This window comes from Microchirus variegatus, assembly GCF_963457635.1.
Source record: "Microchirus variegatus genome assembly, chromosome: 23".
In the NCBI taxonomy this organism is placed as follows: Eukaryota; Metazoa; Chordata; class Actinopteri; order Pleuronectiformes; family Soleidae; genus Microchirus; species Microchirus variegatus.
The window spans coordinates 8167107-8192014 of record NC_139824.1 but is presented as its reverse complement, the minus strand read 5'-3'; the positions used below and the strand labels follow the sequence as shown (position 1 = coordinate 8192014).

Sequence of the window (24908 nt, the reverse complement as noted above, 5' to 3'; positions counted from 1 at the left end):
TCTCAGAAGTCTGACTTTAATCAAACCCACACCTGCTTTAGCCATCCCTCATTTCACTTCACAGCTCCGAGTGATTAGATCCAGTTGTGACAGAAGCTAAAACTTAGTTCTTTCATTCTGACTTCCTCCTCCTTCACAAGCCCACAACAAACAATCTGTGACTGTTGCTCCTGCTGCCTGCCCTGAATAGGATCACTGTCTGATTTATTGTTTTTCATGTTTTATGTGTGTCTACTGTGATTCCATGTTTTTACTGTTTCCATGTTTTATGTGTGTCCTTACTCCCTCTGGCCCAGACTGTCATTGATAAATGAGAAATGGTTCTCAATTGACCTACCTGGTAAAAGAAAGGCACAATAAAAACAAAGGAAGAACTTGTGGAACGATGGTAGCCAAGAAAACACTCAGACTGATTCTAAAGCTGTGAAATGCAAACTATCTTTATGCAAGTATTAAAATAAAAATACATAAAACAAGATACGGAAGAGTATTAGAGCTACATGTAAAAATCAAAATAGGAACTGTAAAAACAAATTGCTCCACAGCATCACCAGTAGCCAAACCTCCACACTATTCCTTTAATCTCTGAGGAAAACAAATTACTTACAAATCCTCCAGAGATCCCACTATGCAAGTCACTCTTATTTAAAGTTGTCTTCTCAGAATCTGTGGGACAGTGGTCCAGAGAGCCGTCGATCCAGCTGGACGAGCATGGGCCGAGCCCCCAGCCTCCACAGGAAGAGCCAGTCAGGAGAGATGGAGTCCCTGTTGTCCGACACGCACTCCAACTCCAACCGCAGCAGCATGGAGCAGAGTCTGGACCAGCCCGAGTATCTGCAGGTGCCTGTGCTCCACCCGCCCGACTGCAACGGCACCACCTTTCATCTCACCGACAGCTACTACGATGACGCTCCTCTGACGGCACATTATCACGGTGATCTGGAGGAAGAGGAGGTTGAGGAGGTGACTCTTTGAGCTTTTAATTTCTTTCTTTATTTTAAATGGTGTCTTGCTTCTGTTAGGCTTGTTCAAAAAGAGTTCAAACGGTCCCTCAAGGCATTCATCTACCTTTGAAAATGTTAATTTGCTTCAGGAGAAAAGAGATTATTTTAAAAGCTTGTTTTTCAGCGCTGAAATTTAAGATCACCTCTTAAAATTTACAGCATAATGATTTAGACAATGATCTCACAGCATGTGTGTGTGTGTTTGTGTGTGTGTGTGTTCCCTACAGAATGTATGTAAGATTCTGAAGAAGATCCTGGAGCCATACAAGCCTCAGTGGTGCCTGGAGCATGAAGAGTGGTCCCTCTATCTGTTCTCTCCACATAACCGGTACACACACACACACACACACACACACATATATAGCCCCCGGTATACTCCACAGTGTCTTCGGTGGCTTTAACCACAGCTTGTGTGAAACCTCACAGCTGAGGTGTGAAGGTTACAGATCAGGTTCAGCTCGACAATTTTCGCCTTAATCAATTAACGCTGGTCAAGTGTGAACAACACGCGTTATGTTGACAAATTGCGGGCGATCGAGTCGCTGTAGGTTGTTGTGTGTTGTTTTGTTGGTTCAGTTGAGGGCGGACATTGCACATTAATAAACATCAACATGTGAATATGCCATATGGAAATTTACTGCCCCCTGTTGTTTCCGGTAGTGATGCAGTGTTGGCCGATTCTTTGTTGCAAACGAGAAGAGAATGACATGCGAGGACAGACTAGGATCATACCATTATGTAAAAGAAGGGAAGGGGCAGATGGGCAGAGTAGTGGTACAGGCCAGGTACACACAGAGTGACAGAGAGACGGGGGGGATCCAGATTTAAATGCAAGCTCATCAGGAAAAAGTTAAGAAATGAGCGAAAACCGAAGAAGAAGCATGTGGCTGCATCTCAAAGATATCGGAAGTTCCAATTAACACAGTTTTTTAGTGTGTATCTGCATCATTACCTTGTTCAAGAAGCCCTTAAGGTTCAAAACACACAGTTCACTGCTGCCACTGCTGAGAACGCTGTGTTGTAAGGGACTGCGGCGGGGGAGTCGTGACAAAGCTATTTTTAAACATTGTTAAAACAATGTTTTGATAATGAGTAGCAGTGCATCCACTGCTCCGGGGGGGGGGGGGGGGGTGGCTGCGCTTCTGAGAGCGGGTGTGCTGAATATGTCACTTCCGGGTACTGGACAATCACAAGACAGTTGGGAAGCCGGGGTGAGAGTTGAGTCTGAAATATCGCTGCTGGGAAACAGCGTCAGAAAAGAGGATTTCTATCGGCTCGTTTACAGTAACTAGGAGGTTTTTGACCATAAAAACAAGTTAATGTATGTAAGTAGACCTCCATAACTCACATATATGTGCAACAGGACCACTCTAGGTGAGCTTTAAGCTCAGTGCAGGGTTAGGTTGGTTAGGTTAGGTTAAGTGCAGGTTCTGTGTTTATTTAAAGGTTTGGTTAAAATGTTTAAAATAAATTAACATAATTGCTAAACTATAGGCTAAAATGGAAGGCTCTAAGTGAGGAGCCAATTGGGAGCCGAGTCAAAAGAACCGAATCTTTGAAACGAGCTGGATTTCCCATCACTAGTTCCCAGGCAGGTTGATGGAATAAAACAAAATAAACACCTACAGTATGTAACATCAACAGACAAGTGGAAAAAAAAGAATAGGCTGTGTTCCAGTTCACAGAGACAGACTCCTGCCAAAATAAAATATGTGATGCAGGAAAGCAAAGCAGCAATATTCTCTCTCTCCCTCCCTCTCTCCCTCCCTCCCTCCAGGTTCAGGCTGTGGTGTCAGAGGGTCATAGGCCACAAGCTGTTCGATCACGTCGTCCTCCTCTTCATCTTCCTTAATTGTATCACCATTGCCCTGGAGAGACCGGACATAGAGTCCAACAGCATGGTAACACACACACACACACACACACACACACACAAACTCACACACGCTTGTGACGACATTCATTAGCACAGTGCCCTGTGACTGTGTGTGTGCGCGCGTGTGTGCTCACACTGATTATTTATATCACACAGGATTATTTTTGTGCAGACTTTTAGTCTATACTTGGGTGTTTTCACTGAGAAGCAGCTGTTTTTCTTTTTCCTGTTCTGTGTTTGCATGACATCAGCTTTTCATTCACGCTGGTGTCCACTCATATTCCCCCGGTATTTTTATCTTTTCGTCTGTTTACCTCTTAATGGGATCATCATTTACGAACCTGAAGAAGACCCAAAGCTAGTGATTCAGACCATTAACTTGAGCTGCCCCCAGCTGGCTATTCTTACTTCCTGATTAGCTTCACCAGCAAACTGGAAGACTATTTCTATTTTTTATATATATATGGGCTATTAGTAAAGGTGTCGTAGAAATCTCTGGGTGACCTTTATTTTTAAAATGTTATGAAACAACATTATAGCGTCATAAGATTTTGATGTTGACACCATACAACATTTTACCTTTGCGATGTTGGTAAAATCTCATTGTGACAATGCAAGATTTTGGTAAAATCCTTTGTCTCTTCTATGGCAAACTCATATGACTCAACAATCTGACTATTTCATTGCATCAATTGCATCCATCATTCATGTGATTTCTCTTTGCTTTGACATTGTATGTCATTTTGTGACAGATCAGCAGTGGCCTCCCTCAAACTCAACGTTCAATAGCGGTTGATATTTCCTTTTTGGTGTCGTCTCTGTCATTGACATCTTTCAAGTCATGTCAAGTCAGTTTTATTTATACGACTCAACATCACAAACACAATTTGGCTTGAAGGACTTTAAGTGACACCCTCTGTCCTTAGACCCTCACATTGAGTGAGGGAAAACCCTTGTACAGGGGGAAAAAATGGGAGAAATCTTAGACAGAGCCAAAGAGGAGGAGATGTCACATGTACAGAAACAAGTTCAACAGATTATCAACAAAACATCACATTTACAAAGAGAGGATAAAGAAGGAGAAAGAGCAGGAGCACAAAAATGATTAACAATAACCCCCGCTGCATTTTCCATTCCTATGTTAAAACGTATACACAGAGACTATAATGTATGAACCGTCTTATATCCTTTTTTTCAGCACAACCTAAAAGCATTCTGATGTTCATAACTGTATAAACTGAGTAAAAAGTACTCAAAATTGGATTGAATTTGTGAAATATGGAAATATGTCACAGTTCAAAGTTCACTTTTGAACTGCTCATTTGTATGAACATTTTTTATAAAATAAATAATAATAAAATTATAAAAAATTATCATAACTTTGACTCAACAACACATAAGAAGATGAAAAATACATTTTGAAAGCCTGAAGATGTGACCTATAAACACACATCCCCGGGATGTCCATATAAGGAGTCGTGGGTTATTCCCACTGCAATTTACCAAAGGTACGCCTGCGGCACAGATCCATACCCTGTGAGCACTAAGAGTTAAACATAATTATCATTATCTCATCCAGATGTTGTTTTAATTCAGAAAAATAGCCTGAATCCTTTCTGGTAATATATAACATCGAAGCGTGGTGTTTTGCATCTCACCTCCACCCTCGCACCTTCGTCACATGCTGTACCTGATAGAAATGAATGGGACGTGTTGTTATTGATGTTCTGTTCTGTGTTGTCTTCAGTGTGTAGAGACTGAGGTGTGCTCTTCCTACCTTTGGCTTTCCAATGTACACATGTAGAACAGGACAGGAAGTTCCCCCCAACGGAGACATTATGACATATAGCAATAATTCAAAATAAATCATATTTTGACTTAAGTGGTAAAAAAAAAAAAAAAAGACTTCACATACAAGATGCAGACCCCAGCTTTAATCTGAACATCCAGCCTCAAAAACTGCATTTGCACCCTCACACACACACACACACACACACGATCATGTACATGTACACTCACTGTTCCCACTGTTTTCTGTTATTGTGTTTCTCATACAGTCGTAATGGATGTTTTTTTTCCACTTCATTGTAATGAGCTGCTGAGCAGAATCAAAGCTCGAATGCTACTGGGACACGAAACATTTAAATTGACAAATGTGCTTTTCTCTCTCTCTCTCTCTGTGTGTGTGTGTGTGTGTGTGTGTGTGTGTGTGTGTGTGTGTGTGTGTGTGTGTGTGTGTGTGTGTGTGTGTGTGTGTGTGTGTGTGTGTGTGTGTGTGTGTGTGTGTGTGTGTGTGTGTGAGTGACAGGAGCGGGTGTTCCTCAGTGTGTCCAATTACATCTTCACTGTGATCTTCGTGGGTGAAATGATGATCAAGGTAAACACAACGGTGCACCTTTTTCAGAGCAGGCACTCGACTGCAAAGTGATTTTTTATATTTTTTTTCATCATACTTGTAAAAAGGCAATTTTCTTCCCGGGTGCAGATTAGAATTGCTTTCAGCCTCATTTTACACCTCATATTATTTTAGTCTTGTCTGTAATTTTTGCTGGATATACTGTATGTGTGTGTGTGTGTGTGTGTGTGTGTGTCTGTATGTGTGTGTTTGATAAGGTGGTAGCTATGGGCCTGTACTTTGGAAACGGTGTGTACCTGCAGAGCAGCTGGAACGTATTGGACGGGCTGCTGGTGTTTGTGTCGCTGGTGGACATTCTGGTCTCCATATCGTCAGGTGGTAATCGGATCCTTGGCATCCTCCGTGTGCTCCGTCTGCTGCGCACACTGCGACCTCTCAGGTCAGTGTTTCAGAGATCTTCTCTTTTAGATATGATATAGTTTTTAAGTGTGTTTTTTTAAGACATTGACGTCATCCCTCAATGTAAACATGGCTGCCAGTGTATCCAGTGTTGTAATGTAACAAAGTACAAAATTCACGTATGTGCACTTTGTTCTGTAATTTATATTTCAACTAAGCAACTTTTACTTTTATTCCACTACATTTCCTCTAACTCTCTTTGTTACTCTTTACTACCAAATAAAATCAGAAGAAGAAGAGTTGGTAATGGTCTGTATGTATGTAGACCTTTACACTACAGCTTAGCCATTTACCCAATTACATTCTTCAACATGGGGTTACGTGTGTTGCTCAAGGGCCAGGAATTAAACCCACGACCTTCCAGTTGAATGAAAACTAGCCTTACCACTGAGCCACCATGGCTCAATCCTCACTCCTCACTTTTTTTAAATACTTTAATACATTTTTAAAATGTACTTTTTTAACTTCTAAAAGTACATTTTATGTCAGAAAATGACTTTTGATACTTCAGTACAATAAATGTTGTATACTGTAATAATATTATAATATCATTTTCAGGTAAGATACTTACGGTACTTTTACTCAAGTATCCCTTTGAGGTACTTTATACAAGGCTTAGTATATCTATGTGCAAGGTATGAATGTGTGAGTGAACGGGTGGATGGCAAAATTGTAGTGTAAAGCAGCTTTCAGTGGTCAGGGACCAGAAAATTGCAATATACACTACCGTTCAAAAGTTTGGGGTCACCTATATAATTTTTTGGGTGTTTTCCATTAAAAGTCACACTTTTATTCATCAAAAGAGTTGCAAAATGAATAGAAAATATAGTCGACATTGACAAGATTAGAAATTATGATTTTTATTCAAAATATTCAAATTCAAAGAACCAGCAAAGATGTTTTCAGCTGTGCTAACATGGTAATTGCACAAGGGACACAATGTACCATTAGAACACTGGAGAGATGGTATATTCCATTAAAAACCAGACGTTTTCAGCTAGAATAGTCGTTGACCACATTAACAATGTACACTCTTAGAAATAGGGGTTGCATAAGGGTTGTTCTACAAGGGCTGAGGTTCTACCTGGAACCATTTGCTTCTGAAAAACCCTTTCCCGAAGAAAGGGTTTTTCAAGGGTTCTTGGTAACACTAATGGTTCCAGTAAGAACCATTTTGATCCAAAGAAACCCTTTAAAACCCCTTTCCTGAATAAAGGGTTTTATTCAGGAAAAAAGGAACCCTCCAAAAGGGTTCCTTTTTTATAAAGGTTCTACCTGGAGCCAAAAATAGTTCCCCTATGAAGACAAGCCGTAGAACCTTATATGGTTCTACTTAGCACTTTTATTTCATGTAGTGAAAGAGTGTATAGAGTGTATTTCTGATTAGTTTAATGTTATATTCATTGAGAAAATTTGCTTTTCCTTCAAAAATAAGGACATTTCTAGGTGATTTTTGAACGGTAGCGTAAACACAGATCACATACCAGTGGGAACACAAATTAATAAAATATTCCTGCCACTTAACTAAAGGCGCACCTAATACAATCTTCACCTGCTTCAGTCTATCATTAGACAGCTTTTTAGGACTGGAAGCTGAAGTGTGGGTCACTTTGTAAACTCCTCACTCCCTAGACCAAACTCCTTAGAGAAAACCAGCAATGTTACATCACAGCAGCCGCTGCCTCCATAAGAACGTTCAAATGCGTTATTTTGTGACTCTGAAATCGTTGCAAAGGAAAGAAATGTATGTGAACAATTTTCTCCCAAAAAAGGTGCCGCTGTGAGCTAAAAATGCTGATTTTCCCCATGGACTTTGGTGTGAAAATTATGTGAGCCTTTTTGTTTGAGTGGCTGAAGTTTGTTTTTACTTGTGTCCCCATTGGCAGCCATGTTTTCAATGAGGACGTGCGTCAGTGGTCATGTCAAAGTCAGCATTTACTGTGTCTTTCTGACCACACTTCAATAAACTGAATTCTCCTTTTAATGTGTGTGTTTTAGGGTAATAAGTCGGGCTCCAGGTCTGAAACTGGTGGTGGAGACTCTGATCACATCGCTCAGACCCATTGGGAATATTGTCCTCATCTGCTGTGCGTTTTTCATCGTGTTCGGAATATTAGGAGTGCAGGTAAACATCCTCTCCTCATCCACTGCTGGTCAGAGAGATAAGGCTCAGCATTTCAGCTTTCCACTGATGGTGATTGAAAAAAAAATATAACACAGTTTTTAGCTTGTCACACAGTGAAATATCACCAAACATCCAAAATGTGTTGCGTTGTGTTTTTTTTTCTCTGTGGGAAGACACTGATCACGCTGGTTTAGAATAAATGAGCCAGATCTTAGAAAATGCTTCAGGTAATAAAAAGTAAGGGGGAACTTGGAGGAGGTGGGGGGGGATTTAAATGAGCTGCTGATCCACCAGAGTCCCTGGAAGTAATTATAAAAACAATGGATCAGCTACAGGGGGACTGTGCTGAGACTGTTTTTTTTTTTTTAAGAAAATTCCACTTTTATCTGGATTTTTGTAGTCATGATTCCGTTGATTTTGATTATAGATTGTGTTTTGTTTTGTGCAGTGTTCAACCTTTTCACTCGAAAACAAAAACAGACACAAGATTAAAAACAAGCTCAATTTCGTATATACTTCGGCGCAATCAGTGGTTTTGAGCATTTTCATGATAACGCTAAACGATACGAAGCAATTTAAGGCATAAGAAAGAAAAGAAAATATTAAATACTTTCTTTCCTGTAACATTTTTTATCTTACTTGATATCCACGTGTGTGGCCTTCCATTGCTCATGAGATACTGGAAATACAAATTGAAAGGAAGCAATCTAGAACTGCTGATATCTCACTTTCATATTCCTTGATTTTAAATGAGTCTCATAAGAAAAATGTGAGATGTGTGTGTGTGTGTGTGTGTGTGATAGGAGTACTTGAGCCTTGATGACACCAGATGTGATTCACAGTTTTTAAGTTATGAGGAGGTGAGATGGCTGTCGGCCCGAGCCTTTGTGCTGAGAACTAAGCTTCCTGACACTTGATTGTTGAAGTATGACTGATTGAATCGACCTTGACACGAGGTCACTTGCTCTGTTATTTCATCGGAGAGTCGCTCTGAAAAACCATGTTTGGGCTTCTCGCCATCTTCAGAACATCAGCAACAATAATATTCTGGGAGAGTTCAATTTCTTTCGTGAATCTCTCTGCGACCAATTCTCTGCTTGCATGGTAAATGATGCCAAAGCTGATATTAAAGGAGTCATATTATACCCTATTTCTCCAAGTTAACCTAGTTCCCTGGTGTCCTAATGAACATGTCTGTGACATGCTTTGGTCAAAATACCATAAGGATGAAGCACCACAGCAGTTCAATCACCCTGACAAAACGCTCTGTTTAGTAGTATCTCTTTAGGTCCACCTTAAAAAAAAAAGTAAAACGAAACCTAAGGGACAGGAAATGACATCAGCCACAGAGGCTACTGGGAGCTAACAGCACTTAGCATTTGGAAAAGTGATCATTTGCAGGCTGTAGCAGGCACATTGCCGTCATACATAACACGTATCCACTGGACAGATAAATCCTCTGAGGCTTGAAGTTTGTGTAGAACTCTGTGCTGCACTGTGGAGCCAAGAATAGAACTTTTCACGGACTTCCGGTTTTCGAATACTGTTGCCCTCGCCTGCACTCTCACGTGTTCCAATTCCTGGAATTTAGTGCATTGTGACGTAGCAATGAGCGCGGAAGTCAACATTGCGTGTTTTATCTCCTGTACTTAGACTGAGGAGGACCACAAAAACATGAGTGAGTCATCTTTTTTCACACTTTGCCGACTGATAGGACCTCCAGAGTTCCAAATATAAGGATTTAAATGATGAAAAATTTTGCATAATATGGGACCTTTAAAACACATTGGTGTATGTTTATGTAAGGAGAACACTCCATGCTGGAGTGTTTGCCTTTTGTAAGATCCTCATTAGCTTTGCCCTTCGACACAGCTTGTCCTCCTGAGGGCCACCTCAAAGCATTAGACATGAAGATAATTTGAAACCGTTCAGTACCAAAGACATCAAAATACAGTCACGATACATCCACAAATACTAATAAATAAAATAAAAGCAGCACAGTTAAAGTTTGAATTATGCAGTTTTTCTGTTTGCTAACTTAACCCTTTAACAGCGAGTGTATCGCAGACGACAAGTTTGTGCAAGCGCACTCTGCATAACCGTAATTACGCGATGGTTTGTGCTTGGTTATTACGGTAATTTCACTTGCGCTGTTGCAGGAAGCGGGCAAATCAGCATCTTTGTCTCCGGAGAGGAGAGAGTTGGCCTCTACATAGTTTCTATATTTTGGCTTATTTTAACACGCAAAAGTTTTTTTTTTTTAATGTTAAATTGTTAATACACCATTTTAACATGGAGTAGATTATAAAGAACTGCCATATATTGACAGTTATTCTGGAAAAACTGGCAAAAACACTTACTCACTCATTCTGTCCCTTTTATGGTTAAAATAAACACAAAAAAGTCCAGATTTTGAGGCTTAGGTGTTAAAGAGTTAATCTAGACATAAAAATACACTCAGACAAAATAACCCCCTCACAGAATAGTTATAATTTCATACAATTAGTTCATAGATGATACCAGCTCACATATCAATGACAAGAACAGTATATATTAGTTTTTCGAGAGAGAAGTTCGGGCATATTTTTCCATATTACCAATAACAGGAGTGTTAACTTTAATTTATCATCCCCGTGGCGTTGCGGCGCTTGTAATGGCAGTAAAAGCAGACTGGACCGGATGCCACTCGGATATTTTAGCTGTAAAAATACAGTCGGCTCTTAAATTTATTACGTGCTTAGTGGCTGTTCTCTCTCTTTGTAAAGATTTGTGTACTATACAGTACGCTGGCCACCTGTGGTGTTGAAGACACGACGTGGATACTCAGAGTGACTTATAATGACAGTATGAGGCTGCTGCTGCGTTGAGCTCAATCGGTTTGGAAATGTCGTAATGTGGATGGAGATGATGTGGAGCTCATGTGATTCTGCAAAACAGTCTGAATATTATTATATGACATTCAGCCTGTATGCAAATGCATGATGATTAATCTTGTGGACGCTGTGTCCCTAAAGAGTGAATGGACGGATGAATGAGTGAACTTGAAGGTTTTTCTCAAAGCACAAACACTTAAAGGCTTCGAACAAACAAAAAAAACACAAGCCCTTGATGTGCTGTGTTACACTGTGTTTTATTCCCACATATCCTTTCAGTGTACATACATAACACAGTGCTCAACACATTTATTAGACCGCCTGTCATAGAAAACATGAATATTTTAGAAATCTTTCAAAAACGGCTTTGAAACTAAAAATATGTTATTGCTATTTATATGGCAAATAATAAACTGAATTCGCTGTTTTATATCCACTTTTTATATCCATTAAAACTAATTATTCTAGGCTATAATTTGAAATCTTAATCAAGAAATAATAATGTGCCTTACTATTTTATAATAATAATAATAATTATATTTTAGCATTAAAAATATAATTTCGGTTAAAGAGCTTCTACATACTGGTGTATTAACCATTACGGAAACAAATCAAAATTAGTTTGATAATTACCAACTACTGTTAATGTAGGGCAGCTGCAGTGTATATTTGCATCAGAGCATAGTTTATTCATTTGAACGGCATTCATGTAATCATATTATACAGCGTTAATGCTGCATAAGTGATGAATAAATGCCTTAGCTATCAGAGCCTGCAGGTGGATACTTATGCTTATTTCTGATTAACACATTGTACAGTAGCTTAAAAGGATTCACCCTCTGAAAATAACTATTTTGATTCACAAATTCTGCCTGTTTGATATTTATTACCCTCTTGATATGTATCATTATGATTTCTTTAGAAATACTGTTCATTAAAAGGTTGACAAAGGCATTATCTTACAATTTTAATCTTATCTAATCTAATTCTTGGATGAAGCCACATGGAGATGGATCTCCATTTTCCCTCCATCGCACCAGCAGATGGATATAGAGACGCCGGAGAACAGGCTTTTAGCCAGCAGGGCCAGCGTCCGGGCGCCCTGTACTGAAAATAATAAGAAATTAGACGCCCTACTTTTAGGCAGGACTTCCTAAAGACGCCCTATTTTTTCCTCCCGTCTCCCCCGTTAACCACCATGTTGTGATGACACATGCGAAAACTGCGGTCAGCACGAGTCTGTCTATAACTGCTTAGAGTCTGTCCAAGATCAGTTTGGAACACCAATAAAATGATTCCAACAAGATGTGAGTACACAGGAGAACAGCACCTATTAAATGCTGGAAAGTCTCTTTGTGCAAAAGCGAAAGTTGGCTGCAAACAGCGCAGATTATGAACTCTGCGCGACAGAACTCTCTCCTCTCTCTCTCTTTGAGGAGTTAACTAAAGAGATCAGCTCATCTGATGCATCTGTTATTCCCCTAATTACAGCGCTAAAGCCTCTTCTACACAAAGATTAAGACCACGGAGTGAAAACAATGAATAGTGCGCTCTTGAGAATCTGTCAACACATTTTACTAAGATCTACTCAGATCCCTTGTATTTCATCGCATACTCGATCCTTGTCATAAAGATCATTATGTACAGTATGTGTCATGGATGTGTGGATATAACTGCACATAGAGAAATTATCCAGTCTGTGTTGGATCATATGGTTTTACATGCCATTATGTATACATTATACAATAAACACTATGTGGGCAGGCTAAGTGATGTTTGTCCATATATCTACACAGTAAATAAAGAAACGGGAACGTAAAGTAATAAGTAGTGAAGTTACTTTTCAAATCCAGTAACTAGTAAAGAAATCTCATTACAATTTACAGAAGTAACGAGTAACTAATTAATTTTTTTTTTGAGTAACAACCCCAACACTGCACATCTGTCTGTGTGCAGCTGTTTAAGGGGAAGTTCTTCACCTGTGATGGGCACGACATCTCCAACATCACCAATAAAACCCAGTGTCTGGAGGCAGGATACCACTGGGCCCGACGGAAATACAACTTTGACAATCTGGGACAGGTTTGCCCCACACACACACACACACACACACACAAACACACACACACACACACACGTAACTGACACCTGCTCTTACGCTCTCGATTGATAGCGCGCCGCTGACTTACCGTCCATGTGTCTCGCTTTTCCAGGCGCTGATGTCACTGTTCGTGCTGTCATGTAAAGACGGCTGGGTCAGCATCATGTATGACGGCCTTGACGCTGTCGGAGTGGATCAGCAAGTGAGGACACACGCACACACGTGTACACGCACATGCAAGAGGGAGGAAAACGGGGGTTAAAAATTGAATATCATTGTTTTGTTTTGCTGTATTGCACTTCAGCATTGTGTCAGTCTCGGGGAGAAAGGGGAAACATTTCAGGAGAGATGTAAGGAAAAGAGAAAAGACGGATGGATAAATAGATCTGAGCTGACAGTGCTGGCGGTTTCACTGCTGACTCATGACTTATATTGTCTTCTTGTTTATGCCCTCCACTTCTCTTCTTCTGCTGCTGTTGCCTGTTTTTCCCTTCCCCATTCTTCTCTTTTCCCCCGTGTGCCCCTCTGCCACTGTCTCACCTCTCTCCTTCCACGTTCTCCGTCTGTATTCTCTACTGTAGCCCGTCAGGAACAACAACCCCTGGATGCTGCTGTTCTTCATCTCGTTCCTCCTCATCGTCAGCTTCTTTGTGCTCAACATGTTTGTGGGTGTGGTGGTGGAAAACTTTCACAAGTGCCGCCAGCAGCAGGAGGAGGAGGAGGCGCGGCTGAGGGAGGAGAAACGACAGAAGCGCTTGGAGAAGAGGAGGAGAAGTAAGGAACGACGATGGCATGGGGAGTGATGGGGGGCGTACGCGGTGTGTGGCCAAATGTCTGTGGATGCCAAATCTGTCCACGGTAGTCATTCCAAAAACATGAGTGTTATCTTGCCTCTCAATCTGACTTCCCACATTAGTTGGGATCCTGCCTTCAGGGATTTCCTTCCATTCAGCTCCAAGAACAGTGTTGTCAGTGTCCAGTGTATTCTGGCTGCACTGCAGCTGCCACAGAGGAGTTGCCAGTGTGTTAATGACCACTCTTTAATTTTTTCCTCTACTACTGTTTGATGGCGGTTCTATTAGCAAATGTGTGTCGTTTTTTTGGAGGATTTTATATTGTCTGTGTAGATTCTCATTCATGAAACATCTTTAGCACTTTAAATCTGAAGTGCAGTTGCTACTGATTCACTGACTTTATATTGTTGATAAGAGTAATTGGATCCATGAGCAGACAATCACTTTACTAAAGATACACTATGGGTCATTACTAAGATAATTTAGGCTATAGTCAAATTACAGCCACATTATATCAATCCCATTCATTTCCAGTTCATTACAGGTCACATTTGATGATCTAAACTTTATATCAGGGGTGTCAAACTCAATAATAAAGGGGAAAAATTTAATTAAAAACTTGTCCAATTTGAGGGCCAGATGAGGTCAAATAACAAAAACTTGAGAACAAATAATTTTCCATTGTCCATTTCCTTCTGTGTTGCCTGATTTCCTTCGCTGTCAGTAGAACAGCACAAACAGTCCTGTAATCACATGTACTCGATCATTTTTACTAGATGCATAAAGCTAAAAGAGAGGAAGCCATATACAAATGAGGGCCTGAACCCCTTTATAACCCCACTCTGGTTCCAGCTCTGTGTTTTCAATGTGCACATTTAAAGGTGCCATGTGTAAGAATGTGGCCAAAAACGGTTACTACATTTAAATTCAAAATAACAAGGTCTTTTAGATTTCGTTTTCTAACGTAACTGGCAACCCATGGTTGCTCGGCAGCTGAGACTCTACTGACTGCAGTGATTATTTGATGGCGGTAGGTGGCGCCACATGCCAAAACATGATTTCAAAACATAAACTGGATTTGCAGTCTGCAAAATATTTTTTTTAATCGAAATATTGTGGCTGTACTGTTGGTTCAGTTTGTTATATGAACATTATTCCTGAGTCTCTGTGACATATTAGGAGGATTTTATGGCCAGTTGCTTTAGATTTATTACATAATGCACCTTTAATTTTTTTACATTTATTGTACTGACGAGATAACTTGATAAGTGTGGTGCTAATCAGTGAATCAGTGGAGAAAAAAAGCTGCAGTTGGCCTTGAGTTTGCCACCTGTGATATAAAGTCTTAACTACAAGTGTCTCTTGTGTGAATGTGTCTTCAGAAACAGCATGCGTGTGCATGTTGATACCTTACTGCATGCTTCATTGGAAACAACAGAAGTTCTCACGGTTTTGAAGCAGGGGGAACAAAAGCTATCACGGCAAATTTGACAGCACGCTCTATTGTAGACTAATTTTGGCGTAAAGGCGCATAGATTAGATGATTCTGACTGCTCTCATTCATGTCTCACAGGCACATTTTTGATGTTTGTCTTGTTTTTGGGACCACATAACAAATCTGATGTGAGCCACATCAACCGAAAAGATCACACCTGCGTCCCTTTAGCTTGGTAATCTGAACGTAGCCTTACTATGAAAACAGGAACTGGAAAATGGAACCAAAACCTTTTTACTTTGTCTTACATTTGTTGAGAAAAAAAAACATGATTATATTAAATATGAATATATTATAATACTGAGGGACAGACTGAAGTCTATGTGACAGAAGAAGAGTGGATGAACAGTTTCAGTCAAGCTAGATGTGGTTTTCTGCCCAGGTCCATCCAGTCTTTCCATTCCCGCCTGAGAAAGACATTTCTGATTGGATGGTATATGGTTTTGTACAAACATATACATAGAGGATATAGAGTTGGAAACTTTCTTTTAAAAATACACTGCAAGCTGTCGTATTAGGAAGGAAGTCTATTAGCTTGATCTAAAAAGACCTGACATTAACCAGGAAAACTGCCTCAAACTAAAATCTACATGACAAAAGTGTCTTTGTACTTTTCTCTATACAAAGTCTATGTAATATTACATTTGCAACCTCTTTTCCCAGCATTCATACTGTATGAATGATGGGTAAAATGTATGTATATTCGACTTATGTTACACTCTTTATGCCACTGCACTCTGCTCTCTCTCTCTCTCTGCAGTATAATCTCTAGTAGTGCATTTGCTCTTTGTCAGTTAAGTGTCTGGCAGCAGACAGCGAGGGTTTCTGCCCAAAGACACCTTGAGGTGCCATGGAGTGTGTGTATGTGTGTGATGGATAGGACTGAATTCCTGAGGTGGCACTTTTAGTGTGCACACACTCACACACACACACACACACCTTTGCACACTCAAACACACACAGCATTGCGCCACTTGGCACGCACTTCATCAGTGACTTCATAGTCCATATTATATTTTTATTTCAGAAGCATTTTAATGTCTGTGTGCGTGTGTGTGTGTGTGTGCGACACAGGGGCCCAGGAGAAACCATATTACTCAGACTACTCCCCATTGCGTCGATCCATCCACACCGTGTGCACAAGCCACTACCTGGATCTCTTCATCACCATCATCATCTTCACAAACCTCCTCACCATGAGCATGGAGCACTACAACCAACCTCAGGTAACCATGGCAACACTTTTCTACCACCTGTCCTAGAACCATAGTAATGAAGCAGCGGTACAGTACAGTACAGTACAGTGCAGGTACAGCAGGGTTTTTTTTTCATGTGTGTTTCTGTGTGTTCCTGCAGTACCTCAATGAGATACTGAAGTACTGCAACTACGTCTTCACGGTGGTTTTCGTTGTTGAGGCCATTCTCAAACTCATCGCCTTCGGCCTGCGCCGCTTTTTCAAAGAGAGGTAAAGAAGTGTCCTCACGCTAATACAAATATACAACATCTTCTACACACAGACAGCTGCTGTTCTCCTGGCAGCTCCCTACTATAATCTCCAATCAGTGTCGCAGTGAGCTCATGTGAGAATGCAGCAGAACAAACTCTGGAGAATCCACTTCCTTCATGTTTTAGCCGGGTGCTGCCTGTGACCACCCCTCTCTGTATCATACACTACCGTTCAAAAGTTTGGGGTCACCTATACAAGTTCTTTGTGTTTTCCATTAAAAGTCACACTTTTATTAATCAAAAGAGTTGCAAAATGAATAGAAAATATAGTTAAGACATTGACAAGAACCAGCAAAACTGTTTCCAGCTGTGATAACATCACTGCACAAGGGTTTTCAAGGGTTTTTTAATCATCCAATAGCCTTCTAATGTGATTAGCAAACACAATGTACCATTAGAACACTGGAAATGGGCCTCTATACAACTATGTACATATTCCATTAAAAACCAGACGTTTCCAGCTAGAATAGTCGTTTACCACATTAACAATGTATAGAGTGTATTTCTGATTCATTTAATGCTATATTCATTGGAAAAAAGTGCTTTTCCTTCAAAAAAAAGGACTTTTCTAAGTGACCCCAAACTTTTGAACGGTAATGTGTGTGAACGGCAATGTCCATACCAAATCTGTGAACGTCGCCCAGAATCCATTGTTTGAAAATAGCTTAACAATAATTGTGTTTGTGTGTGTGTGTCAAGGTGGAACCAGCTGGACCTCGCCATTGTGTTGATGTCCATCATGGGAATCGCACTGGAGGAAATAGACCTGAATGCTTCTCTGCCCATCAACCCCACCATTATACGCATCATGAGAGTCCTGAGGATAACGCGAGGTGGACACACGATGACACAAACAAACAAATACACTGTGGAAATATGTAGCAGATAACAGCTGACACGTTATAATGTTTCAGTGCTGAAGCTCCTGAAGATGGCCACGGGAATGAGAGCTCTGTTGGACACGGTGATGCAAGCGCTGCCTCAGGTAAGAAGTGGCGCCGATGCAATCGAACAAAAGATGTCTGTTCAAGCACAAGCCCCCGGGTTTCCTGATTCTGATGAAATACAGACAGCTTGCTTTGTGTCGCGATTTATGAGGCCGGGCACCCACTGCCTCCCCTATGATTTACTGACTGATTTCCCCGGCTGGCTGGTGTCAAAGCAAAGACACCAAATCACCAACTGGTATTAAAATATCCTTGTGTAAATGCTGATTCTTACATTTGTCAGCAGTGGCTGATCAGTGAAATCGCAGCTTTGTGGTGCATGACTTCACAGCTGCTATGGCGCGGTTGTTCTGACACAGGATGTCCACGAGGAGATAAAATGTAAAAGTTCAGTCTGAAAACTCAGCGCACAGGAGGACTCCACTGCTATTTGTTCTCCTTTGAGGCAGGATTGGAAGACTCTGTCAAGTTTTCACAGCGGCAGGATACCTCTCCTGCGTCGGTGCATGTGAACTGAGGAGTGAAGGGAAGTTTTACAGTTTGGTCAGAGTCTAAATGTTTGTTTTATTTCATAGAGAGTGAGCTTAAAGACGGACAGGTCCACTATAGATGTCAATCTCACCACAGCCACGTCCGAAGCATGCACTGCTTAATCAACTAATTCACTCTAAATGGTACCAAGATTTACTATTTTTTAGAAGAAACTAGCAAATGAGACTATAAACTTCACAGAAACATGTTTATTGATGATATAAATCAAGTCATTTTCTCATAGATTATATTCAAATTGACAGAAATGCTATTTCAGAAATGCTACAGTGCTATTGTTGCTCCGAACAATAACTGTATTATATATTCACTGAGCTCCACATGTAGCTGAAATGTTTACATTCATTGTCCTTAGAGGATGAATAATAATGATGTCATTGTTTCCCCTGTTACTGTCACTACAGTATGTGGACAATTTGTGATTTATAATAATTGCTAAAATACCTGCGAAGTAATTCCCGTCTGCCTCAGCTTTACTGTGCTGTCTGTCATAACATAACTTCGGATGATGACCACCTTAAATTCCTGTGACTCCAGCTGTTTGTGTGGCTGTAGACTCACTGAATGTTACTCGTAATGAACCCAGCCACGGGGTCAAAGGCCCCTTAAGATATAAGCAATCCTTGAATGACACAATAACAGAGCAGGGATCAAGGGGAAAAAAAACCCAGCACATTAGTACATCATACTTCAGTAGTTAGCTGTAGACAACAGGGCTTTCTTTGGTTCTCTCCAGTAATGTGTGGAGAACATCTAGATATGTTGTGTGGTGATATTGATCACAATCCAAGTTCAGTATCATCCCACTGCTCCATATTGAATATGGAAGTGCAAATTAAAACTAGAAGTGACACTGGGTTGGTGTAAATAACACAACTATATGGTTAGGGTTAGGGTTAACACTTACCCAATTTATAGTGTTACTTTTCTATCAATAATAGTCAAGCACTGGATACTCGGCAATGAGGCCCCAAAATCAAATTCAACTTAGGGTCTCATTAAGACTCGGGTCAGGCCCTGATCGAAGACGACTGACCTAGATGACTGAGAACATTCACAGGACAGCACAAACTCTTTGAGGTGTCCTTCTGCGTTTGAACTTCAGCTAAATTTTAACCATTTTTCTTCTAAAACATGCATGGATAATTCCCCGGAAAAAAAAAAGCTTCACAGCATTGCACAGATGTTCCCGCAATCTCCAGTGAGCCAAAACAGCCACCAGCGGCTGCCCGCCCATGACTTAGTCTTTGAAGTGACAGCGATTGAAACCCCCAGGTCTCTGCCAACAGTGACCGGCACCTTTCTGCCTCTGCACACCGTCAATACGTCCATGCTTCATGTAATTAGACATCTCCATACTGCACCTCCTACCATGAGGTGAACTGGTTTGTAATGGTTTGTCATTCATGAGAAGTGAATCCATGCTATGAGAGTGTTATTGTGTTTCTAAAACAGACATGTAAGCTAGTATAATTCAACTCCAGGTATCTTAATGGTTCCTCATAGTTTTTGAGCAGTCGCGAACATCAATCCAGGAAGACTCTGCAGTCTTTGTCTATGGCTCCTCTCTACCGTGTTTGCATGTTTTGCGTCTCTCTTGATGTATACTGTACATGTCTTTATCTCTGTGTATCATACACTGTATATATCTGTGTGTGCGTATAATATGTCTGTCTAGGTGGGGAATCTGGGTCTGCTCTTCATGTTGCTGTTCTTCATCTATGCAGCTCTGGGAGTTGAGCTCTTTGGAAAACTGGGTTAGTGTGTGTTTGCGTGTACATGCATGTGATTGAGTGTGTGTGTGCATGCATAAAAATCAGTGCAGATGTGTGTGTGTGCGCCTCAGCTGACATGGCACAGAGAGGTTGCATAACATGAATAAATTTTGTTGTTATATACATTAATTATGTCAATTTGGAATCAGCGTTCTAATCAGTGCTCTAATCTACGCACTGTTCTCTTTCTTCTCTCTCCCCCGTCGCTTTCCTCTTCCACCCTCACTGCCTCTAATCCGCTTTCCCTTTTTTTTTTTTTTCGTCCTCTCTCAGAGTGTTCGGACGACAACCCGTGTGAGGGTCTCAGCCGCCACGCCACCTTCGACAACTTTGGCATGGCTTTCCTCACGCTCTTCCGGGTGTCAACCGGGGACAACTGGAATGGGATTATGAAGGTTAATTCACTTTCTTTCCTCAGCTTTGTGAGAGGTTTTTTAAGACATGGGCACAGACATATGCAAGTATTGGTTATTAGACCGGTGTTTTATGACAGACTAAGAGCTGCTGACATTAGAGGGTTAGGAGAGTGTGTTATTCTTCTGTGACAGCCTCAATATCCTTTTTACGCTCAGATCAACATCTCCCCCCGTTGGAGAGGAGAGGAAATACAGCCTTATCAGACCTAAATATCACCTTAATCCCTTAATATTTTGGAAATATCACATCTCTTTTTTTTAATCCACATCCTGCAGGACACGCTGCGTGATTGCCGCCCGCAGGATCGCAACTGCCTCACCTACCTGCCCTTGATCTCCCCCATTTACTTTGTCACCTTCGTCCTTACGGCTCAGTTCGTGCTGGTCAATGTGGTTGTAGCCGTTCTGATGAAGCACCTGGAGGAGAGCAACAAGGAGGCGCAGCTGGAGGAGATGGAAGAGAGACGGGAGCGGGAGGAGAGGGAGGAGGCCAAGCGGCGTCAGAGCGCCGCGTCCTTGAGTGGAGCTCCGGGGCCAAACGTGGATGCACCTGCTCAGGTAACGTACAGCACAAATGTTCGTGTTTATGAATGGAATGAAGGGAACGGAGTGTAGACGACGACGGTGATGAATTCGGTGATGATCTGATGTTGCAGGTGCAGGTTGAGGATGAGGAGTGTTCCCAAGGCAACCTGTTGAGCATGGGTGGCGTCGTGTCGGCCCCCAGCGACAGCTACATTCAGCCACTCAGACGTTCCCCTTATCCTCACATTGGTCACGAAGCTTACTCCGGCTACAGCTTCTCAGGTACTTCACTTATTTGCAGCCAGTTTGCAGACAGTTTTTGACTGATTGCTGTAATGATTGTTTCTACCATAAATAGCCTAAAGCACAGCTGAAGTGTGACGTAGTACAAGTGACAAGCTTTGCTGGAGAGAGTGAGATATAATTTTCAAGAATATTGGCATGGCGTTGGTGTGCTCAGCATTATGTCTGTCAATGCTGGTAAAATGTATTTTTTAACCATGTGGGCAGGTAAGAATAAAAATAATTCACTTTGGGGTGGCATTGCTTTTGTATCAGAGGGTCATCTTCCAACTGGAAGGATGATCCACTTAAGCCCAATTTGCCTAATCCCACCACTGTGAACTGCTTAAGTGCACTCCTGGTGCTGCTCCCGAGTCTGGGTAAATAGAGAGCATTGTCAGGAAGATCATGCTGATAGAAAAAAATATGATGAGCGATGATTTCATAATGAAGCACATAATGAAGTCATTGTTTATTGTTGTTGTTATCCACAAATCCATAAACCATATCGCTCTCCCAGTCTGTTCTCCCGCCGTGTTTGTCTTGCCAGGTGCAGGGATTCATTCCCTTTTTCTTGGCGGTGATGCAACCACAAAACAAGCACTTTATTCGGCATCTGTAGCGTCCTATGTGCGCTGTCAACCTTTTATGGGCTCGACAAAGTTGTTGTGTCCCAGCAAAGTTGGCAGCGGCTCTGCTACGACGTCCGGAGTTCGCCCTTTTGCTGTTCTTTCCTGCCGTGCCAATTGTTCTTATGTTGTTTCATCTGGACCGAGCCTCACAGGTTTTTACTCTGTGGAAAGCTCAGATATGCCTGTGGCTCTCATGCGTGTCATTGTTTGCCATGACTCTTTCAGAAATACGCATCAGAGATTATCTGTACTTGTGGAAGGTCTTGGCAGTCACATCCGACTTTTGGCCAAGCAATGTTTTTAAGCCAGTTATTGCATTTATAATGTCCTGAGAGCAAGACTGCCTGTTCTACTAGCCCCATCTGACTGTTGGCCAGGTCTGCCGTTGTAACTTCTACATCATGAGTCGGCTCAAATGAAGGTTATCAAAGGGGGGGAGGGGTCATGTCCTCTTAATATACATTAGCCTTCAAAAGTTTGGGGTCACCTATACAATTTTTTTGTGTTTTCCAAAAAAAGGTCACACTTATTAATCAAAAGAGTTGCAAAATAGAATAGAAAATATAGTCAAGACATTGACGAGATTAGAAATAATGACTTTAAACTTTGCTTTCGTCAACAGCAAAACTGTTATCAGGTGTGCTAACATCATTGCACAAGGGTTTTCAAGGGTTTTCTAATCATCCAATAGCCTTCTAACGTGATTAGCAAACACAATGTACCATTAGAACACTGGAAATGGGCCTCTATACACCTATGTACATATTCCATTAAAAACCAGATGTTTGCAGCTAGAATAGTCGTTTACCACATTAACAATGTATAGAGTGTATTTATGTATCATTTAATGTTATATTAATTGAAAAAACGATTCATCCTTCAAAAATAAGGACATTTCTAAGTGACCCCAAACTTTTGAACTGTAGTGCGTTTGAAATAACCAATGATCTACACTCGATGCTATTAATGACACCCAGAACCCCATTTTTTCACCGTCATCAATATATGCATTGAATATTTTAGCGATGGAAAAATAACATGTAGATTTCAAAATACTGTGTATTCATTCTTCTTTTTGCAGTAGTCTTTATTAGGGGTGTAATGGTTACTTGATTCATTGAGCAATGATAGTAAATGCAAATCCACTACACTGATTCAGACTTCCATATTGTCTACGTTAACATAATGCGTTGTAGTTGAGACTGAACTCTGAAGTCATAATTCAGTAGCTTTTAACTGTAAAATGGGAATATCATTTCATATTTCAGGTCCCTTACACTTCCAGTGTATACTATTTAGCAGAAGGTAACATGTAGTTGACCAAAACCCATGTGGCATCTGCACACTTTATAAAATACTGTGCATTATGTGATTTTTTTCGCTGCAGGCTCAATGTCATCTCTGGCCTCCAGTGGCGGCGGCTCATTGCTGCAGGTCCCGGGAGCTCTGCCCACCATAAGCCACGCTTCGCTGGGGTCTGGATGCAGCTCAAGGCCAATGATCTGCCTCACCGCTGGGAGCTCTGACAGATACCCGTCGCACAGACTCAGTCCAGCTGACAGTATAGAGGGATACAGGTCCAGTCCTGCTCACAGAATCAACAGACACAGACTTAACTCTGCTCACAGTATTGATGGATACAGGTTCAGCCCGGCCCATCGGATAAACAGACACAGACTCAGCTCTGCTCACAGTATAGACGGATACAGGCTGAATCATGAGCATAACACAGACAGACCGAGACTCATGTCTAGCCACAGTATAGACAGACATCCCGCTCACAGTACCAGCAGACGTCCGTCTCGTTGGCTCAGTCCTCAGGACAGTTTAGACAGAAACAAGTTGAGTCCCTCCTATATCCCAGATAGTTCAATCCCGAGGAGACCAGCATCTTTCCACACCACGAGCAGACAGTTACGGAGACAGGTGTGTTATTATATTATCTTCTCTCCTCTCCTCTCTTCTTATCTTAATGACTAACAGGCCTGTGTCGTGTGTTGTGTCTGCAGGAGGCTGTGCACTGTGACTCTCTGGATCAGAGCAACTCAGCCGATGATCTGGCAGAGCCTCACCTCGCGGTGCCCTCCGCCACCGCCGCCACGCCGCCGCGCCAGCGATCGTCCAGTGTGCACACGCTGAAATATACGCAGCCACAGAGGGTCATCTCGTGCAGGAGTCACAGCCGGAGTCACAGCCAGAGCCACAGTGAAACCAATGAACAAGAACCTGTACCTGAGCAGGTCATCTGTGGCTCGCAGCCAGAAACAGCCCGCGAGAAACGGCTGCAGAGCCTGTCCAGTGTGCAGGCATCGAGTGGTGAATTCACCCTGTCAGCTTCCCTCTGCAGCTCCAGAGCAGAGGGGAGCTGCGACTCTGGGCACCAGTTGGACGCCGCTGATGAGGAAGTCAGTCGTATTAACAGTTCTGCTCACACCCACTCACGCACACAACCTCCTCCCAGCTCGTCACACAAAACCAGACACCTTACCCCGAGCCCCGAGGAGCACAGGAGCCGCCTCAGCCAATCGGTGTCCCCCGTGTCGGGCAGGAACAGGAAGCAGAGGATGAGCCCGCCACCTGGGGAGGAGCCGGTCACTATGTCAACCCAGCTGATGGACAGCAGTGTTGACCTGAGAAGACGGACTCTGTCGTTCGATGCCACGAGCCTCTCGGTTAATCAGCCCGAGGGAAGCTCAGTGGACGACTGAACACATCCAGTGGACTGTGGGTGGATTGTTTCATTCTCTCAACGCGGTGGAGACAAAATGTGCAGCTGGAAACGCACGAGAGGGGGCGTAAAATGGCACATTTGAAAACAGGAAGGATACCAGTTTCTTGTTTCAGGCCCACGGCCCTCGACTCGTCCTCTCGAATCACAAGATGTTCACAGGGAGATTAAATCGGAACGTGTATGTATGAGTTACGTTTGCGATCCAAGACTTTTACAACTTTGTGTGATTTGCACACAAAGATGCACACGAGATGTTTCCTTTCCTTCTATCATAGCCCTATAGCTTTAGTTCGGACATAGTAGTCTCTCTCCAGCTATATTTACCCAAACACTAACCTAGCCCTTGCTTGCTTGCACTCCTCCTTCTTCATTTACTCTCATCCCTACTTTGCATCTCAAGCCTAGGTCAGAGTACAGGACAACAATCACACAAGAGGTGTCGTATGCATTAAATGACATAT

At 41.8% G+C, this 24908-nt stretch overlaps 1 protein-coding gene across 1 annotated transcript in view; it reads left to right on the top strand.

The window, feature by feature from the left end:
- Window positions 1-24424, top strand: part of LOC310943870 (voltage-dependent T-type calcium channel subunit alpha-1H-like) — a gene marked incomplete at both ends in the record, with an annotated part of 62736 nt that extends 38312 nt beyond the window's left edge. Inside the window, 19 exons of the mRNA XM_083909547.1 lie at window positions 664-963; window positions 1232-1332; window positions 2782-2905; window positions 5189-5257; window positions 5494-5675; window positions 7694-7820; window positions 12650-12775; window positions 12907-12996; window positions 13376-13568; window positions 16158-16309; window positions 16440-16549; window positions 17290-17423; window positions 17505-17575; window positions 19765-19843; window positions 20135-20256; window positions 20554-20835; window positions 20934-21084; window positions 23104-23642; window positions 23726-24424. Of these exons, the coding sequence (XP_083765673.1) occupies window positions 664-963; window positions 1232-1332; window positions 2782-2905; window positions 5189-5257; window positions 5494-5675; window positions 7694-7820; window positions 12650-12775; window positions 12907-12996; window positions 13376-13568; window positions 16158-16309; window positions 16440-16549; window positions 17290-17423; window positions 17505-17575; window positions 19765-19843; window positions 20135-20256; window positions 20554-20835; window positions 20934-21084; window positions 23104-23642; window positions 23726-24424 (3651 nt within the window). The remainder of the gene's footprint in view (window positions 1-663; window positions 964-1231; window positions 1333-2781; window positions 2906-5188; window positions 5258-5493; window positions 5676-7693; window positions 7821-12649; window positions 12776-12906; window positions 12997-13375; window positions 13569-16157; window positions 16310-16439; window positions 16550-17289; window positions 17424-17504; window positions 17576-19764; window positions 19844-20134; window positions 20257-20553; window positions 20836-20933; window positions 21085-23103; window positions 23643-23725) is intronic.
- Window positions 24425-24908: the final 484 nt, after the last annotated feature.